Here is a 12966-nt window from a genome sequence, read left to right on the forward strand (position 1 = left end):
ATGTGCTAAAGGACTGCTGAGTGGGGAGGAGAACAGAAACAAGATTGCAATTTATGTCTCTTGCATGAGTAAGGCTCTGCTCACAGAAGGGAAAGAAAGGAGCACTTTGCCCTCTTTCCTCTTCTGCAAGGTTCCCCAACGTGGTGCCCATGGGCACCATTGTGCCCACCAGAACCTTTCCTGGTGCCTGCCAAATATTTTTAGAAAGTAGATAGAGCCAGGTGAAGCTTTTACCAAGCATGGCTTCTGGCTGGCCATTGGAGATTCGATTGGCTGTGCAGATTTTTAAAAACATTGGTTGGGCAGGAACTGCTTCCACTGCACAAGGATCTTTGTTGTGTGACTGAAAGTAAGCTGTAGCAGCGTTTTGTGGTTGGCTCCGCCTCCTGTGGCAGCCCTTTTGTGGTGGCACCCATCACAGTGTGTCAATTCCAAATGTGCCCACAGGCTCAGAAAGGTTGGGGACCTCTGCTCTCCTCATTATGGAGTCCCAACCTGTGCGGTTATTAGAATGTTCCTCCACCCTAGAGATCACCGTTCCTGGAGTTGGAAAGGGCTCTGGGAGGAAGGTGAGAAAGATCCCACCTTCCTTGCACCCATGAATTGTGTGATTCAACTCTACATCTTTGGGAATGCTTGTAACTTGAAATGTTTTGTTCTTCTGTCTAGTTTCCAGAAGTTGAGCTTGTAGCACTCTGAGTAGGTTAGATGGGAACAGAAGACTACTACTTCCTCCTTTCCTTCCTTCTATAGCTAATCTCTAAGTAACTACATTTAAAAGGGTGGGGTGGGGGGGTGTAAGTGGAATGCCTCGTTCTCTTTCATCAGAATGGATCCTTGCATTGTGACATACCTGTTGTATGTTGAGTATATGTCTCTGCTGTGGGGTCTTCAAACTAGTTTAGCTCTTCCTTTCTATTTTCAATACTGAATTTCCATTATGGAGTTTTAAATGTGTCTTGATTGGAGATATTTTTCATGGCAAATGTGTTATGATATGTCTGCACAGATGCAGCCTTGATAAAGATGCCATCTAATACTTGCTTTTCTGTATTGTTGTATTAGCAGGAGGTTGACAAAGAGAAAACACATTCGAGGGTATATGGGGAGTTATGGTTTTCCTTGTTCTAGAAAAATAATCCAAATGTTGGAAAAATATTTTGTCTACTCTATACACAGGCATTATCATTTCCTAAAGATACAGGTTGTCATACAATCTTCATATTGTACAACTTGACTGAGTTAAATGTTGTCTTAAGCACTTCCCTCATTCTTAAAGATAGAACATTTCATTGGATTTTTTCAGTGCTCCCTAAATTCTCAGTTTTTCTATTAGAAAGAAGTGGGTGAGTGGTCTTCAGAAAATAGAAATGGTTCTCCCCCTCCCCCCCCCCTGGAATGTTTTCAGTATTTTCCCAGGAATTCACATTTTAGTCAGCATTGGACATGCCATGTTACAGAATAAGCTTGTTTAAATTCAGTTAATTCTGTATTAGTGAAAATGCCTAGTTAGTTAATTCTGTATCAGTGAAAATGCCAGAATCTAGTTAGATTTAATATGAGGTTTTTAAAAACATTCTTGTCTTTTCCAGTGTTTGCGTTTTCAGAAAGCTATAAGTTACTGTTCATAGCAAGATCCCTTCAAGGAGTAGGTTCCTCTTGTTCTTCAGTAGCTGGTAAGTATCAAGAAGTGCATTTTTATATAGATTACTAATGACCAGAACTATCACTTTCAGTACTAATCATATTCCTGTGTTTTCACTAACATTTCTAATCTTGACGGAATCTTTCTCTTAGAATCAATATTACTTTTCATCAGCATCATCTTTACTGTCAGATAACTAGCTCATGTCTTTCTTCATATTTCATCAATAGTATCCTGTAAAACATGGCCCCTCCAAACCTCTTTTAAAAATTATTGCAGGAGTTTTATTTTTGCTTTTAAAAATTATGGTTCAGTTGTACAGGTTGGGTGAAATTGCTTTGCAATGGAAACTGTACTGTATTTTATCATTCATCCAAATTCAAATAATCCCTCTACTATTCATGGAAATTCCAAGTTCAAGACACTTGTAAAGAGTGTGCAAACACGAGCATGTTCATGTGTGCCTAATTGTTGACATTTCTGTAATTTCCTGCCTCTTTAGTCTATGTCCCTGTGCCCCTGCCCTGAAAGAGTGATGATACTAGCCTTTTAAAAAAAAATACTTTTTCATTCAGGGATGGGTATGCTGGCCAGTGTGTACACAGACGATGAAGAAAGAGGCAATGCAATGGGCATTGCCTTAGGAGGAATGGCTATGGGAGTCTTAGGTCAGTATGGTGAAAATCATTGGAATGAAATGGGAACAGTTTTAGAAAATGTTCTGTATGTCTTTTTCATACATAGGTAAGCTTTATATATGTTAAATGATGTAAATGTCTGCCTTAAAAATCGTAATACATAATGGGTCTTTAGGTGCACATAAAAAAGTTTAAATAAATATTTTAAATAGGTACAGATTGTGTGTGTGTGTGTGTGCGTGTCTGAGACAAGATATGTAGAGTGGCATGATGTACCTTTTCATTCTTTCATATTTATGGCATTTAAATGAGTTCTCTGATAAAGATTTGTTGGTTTCCTGGCTTGAGATAATTCAGTTATTAATACTGAAACATGTTGTTTCTTACCTATTACATAACATGGTATAGGTAAAATACATGCTAGTTCTTTTAACTTCAAGCAAGTTCTGAGGAGCTTGCTTACTTACATATCTCTAAAGTTTTACATGAAGCAGCTTTTCGCTGTAAATCTAAGAAATAAGAATAAAGTCCCCCAGAGGTAAGCACACTCACACTTTATTTAAAGGAGACATTGGTCGTTTCCACACGGCTCACCTTGTTCCGGAAAACAGTGAAATCTTGCCCAAAATCGTGCGAGAAAACGCTGTTATCACATCTTCTCATGCGATAACATTGTCTTCTCACGCGATAACAGTGTCTTCTAGCACGATTTCGTGCAAGGTTTCGCTGTTTTCCAGAACAAAGTAAGCCACATGGAAACGGCCATTTAATTGCATGGTGGACAGCAACCTGTATTAACATCTTTGCAGCACCTTGGAGCTCCCTGTTGCTTTTCTTATATTCAGGGATAAGATATTTCTTGCCTTATGAAGGAAAGCAATATCATTAACACTGTAACATTTCTAATGAAACATTCCAGGGAATTTCAGAAGAAAATCAGCCTGTGTTTTATAGATTAAAGCAAAGCTTTTGACTGTGTGGATCATGAAAAGCTATGGAGAGTCTTAAAAGAAATGGGGGTGCCACAACATCTTATTGTTTTGATGCACGACCTGTACTCTGGGCAAGAGGCTACTGTCAGGACAGAATATGGGGAAACAGAATGGTTTCCAATTGATGAAGATGTCAGACTAGGATGTATATTACCTTCCTACCTGTTAAACCTCTGTTCTTCATAAGGAAAGCTGGATTAGATCTAGAAGGTGGAGTAAAAATTGTTGGAAGGAACATTAACCATTTGAGGTTATGCAGATGACACCATGCTACTAGCAGAAAATAATGAAGACTTGAAACAACTACTGATGAAGGTTAAAGGAGAAAGTGCCAAAGCAGGATTACAGCTGAACATCTCTGGGAACCAAGATCAAGATAATTCAAACGATGGTGTTCTCCATTACTATGTATGGATGTGAAAGTTGGACGGTAAAGGAAGCAGAAAGGAAGAAAATGGATTCATTTGAAATGTGGTGCTGGATAAGAGTTTTGTGGATACCATGGATGGCCAAAAAAACAAATAAGTGGGTACTAGATCAAATCAAACTGGAATTCTCCTTAGAAGCTAAAATGACAAAACTGAGGCTATTGTACTTTGTTTACATCATGAGAAGATTCTCTGGAAAAGTCGATAATGCTAGGAAAAGTGGAAGGCAGTAGAAAAAGAGGAAGACCCAAAATGTGATGGCTTGACTCAGAAGCCACATCCTCCAGTTTTCAGGATCTAAGCAAGTCTGTTAATGATAGGACATTTTGGAGGCTTCTCATTCACAGGATCACCATAGGTCAGAGGTGACTTAACGGCACATAACACACACACACACACAATAAGAAGTATATGTGTACCTGTGAAGCAGACATAGTTCCATCCTATATATGTTTACTCAGAAGTAATTCTTATTGAGATCAGAGACACCCACTGTCCAAGATGAAGAAGAAGAGTTGGGTTTATACTCACCTTTCACAACCCTAAGGAGTCTTGGAATGGCTTACAATCACCTTCCCTTCCTTTCCTCACAACAGACATGTTGTGAGGTGGGTGGGGCTTAGAGAGCTCTGAGAGAGCTGTGACTGACCCAAGGTCACCCAGCTGGCTTCAAGTGGAGGAGGGGGGTATCAAACCCAGTTCTCCAGTTCAGAATCCTGTCACTCTTAACCACTATACCAAATTGGCTCCAGTTAGTGTGCATAAAACAGTAGCCTTAGAAAGTTACTAACTATTAAAAAGTTTTTAATCCTGATTTTAGTTGGATACCAAACTGGCTCTGAATGGTGATTTTTCATTCATAGTGGGCCCACCTTTTGGAAGTGTGATGTATGAATTTGTTGGGAAAGCAGCGCCTTTTCTGGTGTTAGCAGCATTAGCTCTTTTTGATGGAGGTAAGGAGAATGAGCGTTTATGATTTAACAAATAACTTTGAATTCTGATATTATAAACTGATCTTTTAAAAAACTAACACACTCTGCATTTTGATTTTTTCTTTTGAAGCCATACAGTTGTTAATTCTACAACCATCCAGGATACAACCAGAAGTAAGAACTTTAACAAAATGTTTTCAAAAATTGCTTTTATTGTCCTTTTCCTAACCTCAAACCTCCTTTGTTGATAGAGCCAAAAAGGAGCATCATTACTGACACTCTTGAGGGATCCATACATCATTATTGCTGCAGGTAATAGTAATTATGATACAGATTCATTTTTTTAATACTGGCAGTTTTTGTTCTGTATTTGGTCATGAATTAATGACCAAATTATTTCTGTCAAGTGTGGCAGATATAATCTCAGTGCTAAAAGGGAAGCTGTACAGCACAGTTCATGAACTCTTCCCTGAATAGGGTTGTCAGAGTCTATGTTTTCCCAAGTGAGAATTTCAGTAGTGATGCATGATTCCCTGAAAGACAGTTGTCTCCCTTTTCTCTGCAGTGTGCAGTGTTGAGTGGGTTCTTCATTGCACTGTGTGCATCTTAAGTGCAGTGGAGATTTCTTCAAAACCCCCACTGTGATTCTGGGTCCTCTCAATTCCCTACCCATGTCCCTTACCTTTTCTTTAGATTCCATTGTCTTGGTCTATTGCCTACACTGCAGTCTCTGTATACCTGAGGTGTCTATTTACTATCTCTCTGTGTCTTGGGACCTCTTCCTAGTTCTCAGTCTGAGAAACTGCAAAGTTTTATTCTCAGCTAAACTGTGTCCCTTTCCTCACACAGAATGGACTACACACTGCCTTGTTCCCTAAGCAGCTGAACAGTCCAGGCTATCACACTAGTTCAGTTAATCAGTGTGAAAGGCTTCACCATTACAAGCACAGTACAAACAAATTACTTATGTGGATAGAGATATGTTGAATTATAAATGGCTTTTGGTATTTACCAGATCCCCCAAAGAGTTGCCAAGTGAGTAATGCCAAATGCTGATTCACGGATGTGATCAGAATGTTGGCCAATAAAAGAAAATTTGAGACAGGTGGAATGTTCGAATGAACAATACTGAGATCACTAGTTCTAATTTTTATTAGTCTCCAAACTATGTATTTGTACAGTGTCATTGATCCCTTTAAAATCATAGCTGTCATTTACAATCAGTCTAGTACAATATAAATCAGCAACAGATTAAAAGCCTTTCATACATGACATGGAAACCCCCTTCCTTATTTTATGCTGTTGCAACTTTTTCCCATTAAAACCATATAATGAAGCCATGTAATTGAACAACTCATGGTTGGTGTTAAACACTTGGTGGTGTCAAATGATATTTGGTGTTGATATATATATGTGCTTAGTAATCACATTAAATACGTCTTTTGTTAGTAATCAAATTAAATATGAACTTGAAGTTTGTATCCCTCATATCTGTGGCTAATTTAGAATAGCATTTCCTTTGCCAGTTTTTGTATGCTTCAAATTGTTTTCTTGCAAGAGGTTGTCAGCTTCAGATATAGAAGTGCTTTGGACAGGGCAATATTATCTAGTTCATTGTTCTCATAGATGTATTAGTACTTTATGTACAGGTTATAGTGGAAAGATTTCATTGGACATAACATTATATCTTTGCAGGACGTTTTGCCTCCAGGATCACAGTGTTAGTGAGGCCACAAGATGGTTTTAGGGATTCTAGATACAGAGTCTAATATGTCTTGGCATATTTGGAAAAAGAATGACAGCAGTGCTCATTTTGTGCTGAACTGTGTGATGATGAGAGGATTTTTCCAGGGCAAATGTTTTGTCTTGGAATTCAGGCAAATTATATTGGATTTTTAAAGATAAAATGATCCTTGAGCTGTAAATGGCCTCAACCTGCTTTTGTTGGGCTGTATGGAATTTAAAAAACCATTTTAAAAGTACATTCAGCATTGAGTATGTTATAAAACTAATTATAGCAGCAATTACAGACTCTGGGCTTCTTTAGATAGAACAAATTTCCTACAAATCATAGCTTCCCACTAGGAAATCATATATATGCAGTTTGCAAACCATTACACAAGACTGACATGTATCTTTTGGTCCATTTGATAGCTCTGTTTTATGCATTCTTGTAATGTAAACACAAATAAATGTGCTTTTGTTGTATGTGACCTTAGAAAATGTACATTCTGCCTTTTAGCCCAATCAGGGCCATGAGGCAATTAACAACTAAAAACAGAATATAAAACATTTAAACAAATTAAAAAACCAAACCAAAATACATACTCACAAGTATATTATATATACACACATCCCAGTTGACAATGTAGAGCAGGAAAGAGGAATTGGCAGACAAAACAAAAAAGTCTTCACTAAGACAGTGATAGAAGAGAACAAACTAATATTGCTGGGATGCTTGCCATGACCTAAAAGTCTTCTCTCAGGTTGCTACTAGCCTAATCTCCAAATCTGGAGGTACTTCTGATGGAAAGAAGGCTGTCTTGCCCCTGAAAGGTAGAACAGCCCCTCAGCTATTTCATTCCTGAGCCTAGGGGAGAGCTGCCTGCCTCATCATCCACTCGCCATTCAGTGGCGGGGAGGGGGGGGATGGAAGGTTTGAGGGAAAATACAATAGCACTGAGTTGGTGTCTGCTTCAGAAAAAGAGCAAACAGTATCCAGGGTAGCTTTGCCAAGTAGTATGGCACAGTAGTTTAGCTGTATCTCTAGGGGAGGACAATACAGAGTTGTGAAGACTGTCTTTGGTGATGAACAGACCTGGTACCATTTAGTCTCACTCTTGGAAAAGGACAGGCTGGTGTGGGTGGAATCCTGTATATGCTAGGATCTATCCCAGTGAGTAGGCAGGGAAAGCTTGTTTCTAACAGTGAGCATTAAAATAAATTTAAATAAAAACCTGAAGCCCTAACTGGCTTAAGTGCCTCAGCCATGCCTTTTGGCTGACCCATATGTCCATCATTTTGCCCAACACTCCACTATACACCATTTCCTTCCAGCATGCAGAGGGCTGGCTCATTACTGACACTCATTTCTATTCATCCTCACAACCTTTGAGCTCCATCTCTTCCCATCGCCCATCATGCAGGCTGTATTACTTAGCAGTTCCCAATACTGATGTAGGAGATTGTGCAACCCAAAGAGACTGCCTATCCCCTCTGGAAACACTGGACTATCCTCTTAGCCTCATTCTAGTGTGAACTGCATGCTGAAGACAGCTGAGGTCAATAATGAGCAGGGAATAGGAACTGGTCCCTGTCTAGAAAGCACAGACACACAGCTATAAAGCAATCCGCACATTTATTGAACATCAGGTATACTGGTAGCAAGCCAAATGAATGCAGTTGCTAACTTCCTTGTCTTAGCAAAATGCCTGTGCCTTTGCAAATTGCATTATCAAACTCAAGGATAACAGGTACAGCTGCCCATACCACTGCAAGCCCATTTTGCTGATCATGTAATTGTTAGGCAGCATGCAATGATGCAGGAGCTAGTGTAGAACAAAAAGGTAACTCCACAGCAGGGCAGCTGAATGCACAGTGGTCCTGTGGCAATTGGTTATACTGTAGGCTCACTGTACTGTGATATAATTGTAGTCCATCCTGAATGACAGCTTGAATTGACAGACAAAACAAAAAAGTCTTCACTAAGACAGTGATAGAAGAGAACAAACTAATATTGTTGGGATGCGTGCCATGACCAAAAAGTCTTTCTCTCAGGTTGCTACTAGCCCAGAAATACACAAGTACAGTAATGAGTAATGTTCTTCAGTAATAGCAAATAACAAGGGGGCTCAAAAAAATATAAACGTGGTGGTCTTGCAGGTTTCTCAGTGCTTCTCCCTTATATTGTGGAGATTCTTGCCTGAAGAAAAGCAGCTGTTGGTTGGTAGAGCAACCAGCATAACTACTGGGCCAGTACATGAGTTGGGTTGGGGGAACCTATGTCCTTTTCACAGGCTGATGTGATGTCAGTAGTGTTCCCAAACATTCCAGGGCCTGATTTGGCTCAGCAGCATGACACAGGGGCTACTGCCTTCCCTCCAGCACTATTTTCCTGATCTAAAATAGTTATGAGGGGCCATATGGGCAAAGACTGCTCCCTGTGCCATTTTGGCTCAGAGAAACAATACAGAAGGGAAGACCAAAGACCCTCTCCTGTGCCAGATTAGTCCCCAGTAGGCTTGGGGACACTAGTTCCCTGGTGTCATGGCTGTGTGCAGAAACAACACTGTTGCATCAGAATCCCCCTGACCTTTGTGATAGGTAGTTTTGCCCTTAGCTGTGCCTTGTAGGGAGATGCATGGACCTGTGCCTGCACTGCTTGCTCCATGGACTGTGATCCTGAAAGGCAATGGGTATCATGAATGTTTGGCCACAGTAACAAAGGGGAGAGTGCAGTTGCTAGTAGTCATCCCAGACTAGTTCTGCCTGCTGTGTCCCCCAGTTGCAGGGTAGGGGGTTACATAGGCATGGCACTGCATTAGCAGCATGGAGATATATTGCAAGCATACCTGGATATGCTTAAGATGCTGACTAAGCTCTGCTTCCTGTAACATGGCCCTGATGCTATCCCAGAGAGTACGCCAGCGCAGTGTTGATGTGTATCTTCAGGATATGCTAGTGTAAGTTTTAGGATTGTGTCTTGAATCTTCTTTTTTTGTTGTTGTCATACTACTTCATAGTGTACCAATCTAGTGTATATGCCCACAAGCAGCATCATGTCTAAGATCAGATTTCCCGTATCTTTTTCCACAAAAGACTATTTTTAGTGAATATGGATGCCAACAAAAAAAATTGATGTAACCAAAAAATTTCAAATACATAGACAGAATGATATTAGAAAACAAAAGTATTTAGCAATAAAACAAATCCGCTGGAGCAGCAGCCGCACACATCCGAATCGCAACTCCACCCAACCGGAAGTCCAGAATGGTATTAGAAACCAGTAACAAAAAGTCGTGTTATGAAGGATGGTGTTCTTTTAAAAGGTTATTACAGCATTCCAGAGTGATCAGAAGCGTTTTGGTAGATGTTGGGTTGGGTCGGTATAGGTGAACAACATTAGTAAATGGATGCCAAGCAGCATAACTTTCCTCAGATAGCACTTGCCCACTGATTACACTTTAGCTAAGGGGTTAACACAGGCCTTGGTAAGTTTTTTTTGGCTCTAGGAGCCAGCCCAAAAATACAGGAGCTAGGCTCATTTTACAGCTTTCAGTCTTTTGTATTTTAATTGACTATCATTTCTAATTATTGCTAATTAGAACTTTTCACAGTTTCTCACAATTTTATTAAAGCAACTGCAAAAGTGTTGTAGTGTATAAATAAATATGGTTTTCATCACTAGAACAAAAGAGCTAATATCTAACCTTAACCTCCCTAATTCTCCTAGCTTCATTATTGCTGTTAACAGTGCTGTTGAATTGAATATTTAATATTGGAGCCAGTCTAGGAAGCAGCTGGCTAAGAAATGAATTCATCTACCACCAATGAGTAGTGAAAAGTGAGCAGTAGCAGAAACTTTGCGCACATGTATTTTTATACTAATAGAATGAAACATTCTGATGTGAAATGTTAAGTTTGTTCAAGAACTCTGAGGGACACTACCATAAAATAATTGCTGAAAACACTAAGCAGAACAAAAGAACAATGGTATATAGCAACAAACAAAAGAACAATGGTGTATAACTGAATAAAGTAATTTTCTTCCCACGATACCATTGCTCTTTTGTTTTTTTTGCTCTGTCTTTAGTATGGCCCTCTTGTCCAGTATTTTGAAAATACTAGGTACCACAATGACATTTCTAGGTGACATGGTGATCTAGTGCCTGGGATTTGTCTAGTTGTGGGTTAACATTTCCATTAGAGCTAATTACCAGATTTTTTTAAAAAAGTACCAGACCTGTATTTCAATATTATTTTTATTTATTTATATTTATTTACATCATTTATGGTCTGCCTATTTCATTGAGACTCAAGGCAAATTACACAGTGTGAGTTAGTACAATCAATTTCAAGGACATTTCAATAAACAACATCTTTTGTATAAATGCAAATTTGCAAAGATTTAAAAACCAGCGGAAGTCCAATACAAAGAGTTGAAGAAATGCTGAAACAAACCGTTAGCAATTCTAAGATCGACATATTAAACAACATAGAATTATCCAGTGAGATCATACTTAAAGCAATATATAGACATAGTAGCACTTAGTAGTAACATCTGTGGTCTTTATCTCTTTACTGATGCACTTTTTTGATACCACTACCTTACAGTACAGACCTCGTATCTGAGTAAAAAGCCCTCTTTGGTAATTCAGTTTTGCATCGTTTGCAGAAAGCCAGAAGAGTAGAAATTTTTCTGACCTTTTCAGGTAGGCTGTTCCATAAGATGGGTGTCACCACAGAGAATGCACATGTATGGGAAGCTGTTGATTTTGCCCTTGTGCAAGGTGACACCTGTGGAAGGCCCTGTTCAGATGAGTAAACTACTGTGGTGGAACATAGGGAGTAGTGGTCCCATAGATATGCCAGACCAAGGCCATGGAGGGCTTTATATGTGATAATTAAATACCGATAACTGATAGGTAGCCAGTGGACTGACTGCAGAATGGGAGTAATATTCACGTTCCTCCTAGCTCCTGATAATAATTGAGCTCCACCTATTGGAGTTTCCAAGATAGCTTAGAGGAGGACCTATGTACAGTGCATTACTGTAGTCACATCTCTATTAATATGGCATGGATCCAGGGGGCCAGTTTGGCAGTGTCAAGGTTAGGGGTCATCTTCCAAGGTAGACTGAGCATTTTTTTCAGCTGCCTTAACTTAGTTTTGTAGTAGTAGCGCTGGATCCAGTATAGCCCCTAGGTTCTTAACTGAGTCTGGAAAGGTCAAACAGACTTCCTGGAAAGCAGGGAGTACACTATCCTTCAAGATGTTTGTATTGCTCATTTTGCCAGCAATCATTAAGCCCCTCTTCCTCTATTGGTCTGCATATATGAAAAACAGATTGTTCTTAATATGTATGTAACAGTTTTCTGCATCAGTTTATGCCATCACAGGAAAGTTTAATTACATTTGTATTCCAGATCTTCTGTGCACATATGATCTTGGCCATTATTTGTCCTACTCAGGAAAAAAAAGATTCTTCTGATTTCCCTAGCAGAGCAAATAGTGTGAGGAAGTCCAATTTAGGAATTTGGTGTGTGGGAACGGATTAACCCATGTCTTCCATTGCTATTGCCAGTCCAGTTTGAGGGATCTTTACGCCTGCTTTTACAAAAGATGTTGGGAGAGCTGATCATGCATCTTCTGTTTCTCATCTAGTTTTGCTTCACTGCACGTTTGAATCCATTATTGTTTCTCATTAGGGCTGGGGTGGGGGTATTGGCCTCATTTTTTTTTTTTACAAGCACTCAATTAGAGCTCAGGGGCCAAGTTTTAAATTTCCTTCCAGTACTCATCCTTAAGTGCTGAAAGAGCATTGTAACAAAATGTACGCATATATGACCAAATAAGGATTGTTTGAAATACTAGAATTTAATAGAAATATTAAAATGTGAATGTAGCTCATCATTCTGTTATTGCCAGAATATACAACCAGGTTCCATTCAGTCTAGCAGATACAACACTGGTGTTAAAAACTGTGTGTTGTCATTATCAGAATTTAGTGTGCTTTCTGAATGTTGCTACATTCACTGAATCTATCTTGTTTCCACTTTGAATTGTGCTAAGTTTCTGGACAACCAAAATATAGGGATTAAGTGATTTTCCTTCTCCCCTAGTCATTTAAAAATAATCAATGATATATATTTGACAAGCAAGTCTTTGAAGCACATATTATTTCTGTCAATGCTGTCCTTTCCAGTGGTTGATTAGAAGTTATGAGAAATAATTCTAGCAATCTATTTTCCATCTCTCTGCAAGGATCAATATGTTTTTCAAATATGGCTATTGCTATGCTGGAACCGGCATTACCCATCTGGATGATGGAGACAATGTGCTCAAGAAAATGGCAACTTGGTAAGGAGCAACAAATGGTTTTGTTTGATTCTTTTTTTGTTACTGATAATGTTTTAATGGTCATATTAAAACTTTTAGTATGAGATTATAACATTTTGTTTCTAAAACTTGCTACTGCCTAATTGCAGACAAAATGTGTTGTGTCTAGCCTGATTTTTCATTCAGCCTTGCCGTTCTCTTCCTTTCTAATAAAGCCCCTATCCCACATGGCTTTTGTACATGGAGGCCCCACAATTAGGTTTGCCAACTCAG

The 12966-nt window shown here is 39.1% G+C and overlaps 1 protein-coding gene across 3 annotated transcripts in view; it reads left to right on the forward strand.

The window, feature by feature from the left end:
• SLC18A2 (solute carrier family 18 member A2) overlaps nt 1-12966 on the forward strand; it is a 44933-nt gene that overhangs the window by 22196 nt on the left and 9771 nt on the right. For all 3 annotated transcript variants that reach the window (XM_054982080.1, XM_054982081.1, XM_054982082.1), the window contains exons 5-10: nt 1593-1676; nt 2221-2313; nt 4567-4656; nt 4766-4809; nt 4887-4947; nt 12619-12714. In XM_054982080.1, coding sequence (XP_054838055.1) covers nt 1593-1676; nt 2221-2313; nt 4567-4656; nt 4766-4809; nt 4887-4947; nt 12619-12714 — 468 coding nt within the window. The remainder of the gene's footprint in view (nt 1-1592; nt 1677-2220; nt 2314-4566; nt 4657-4765; nt 4810-4886; nt 4948-12618; nt 12715-12966) is intronic.

The sequence above is a fragment of the Eublepharis macularius genome, chromosome 6, assembly GCF_028583425.1.
Source record: "Eublepharis macularius isolate TG4126 chromosome 6, MPM_Emac_v1.0, whole genome shotgun sequence".
NCBI classification, from domain to species: Eukaryota; Metazoa; Chordata; class Lepidosauria; order Squamata; family Eublepharidae; genus Eublepharis; species Eublepharis macularius.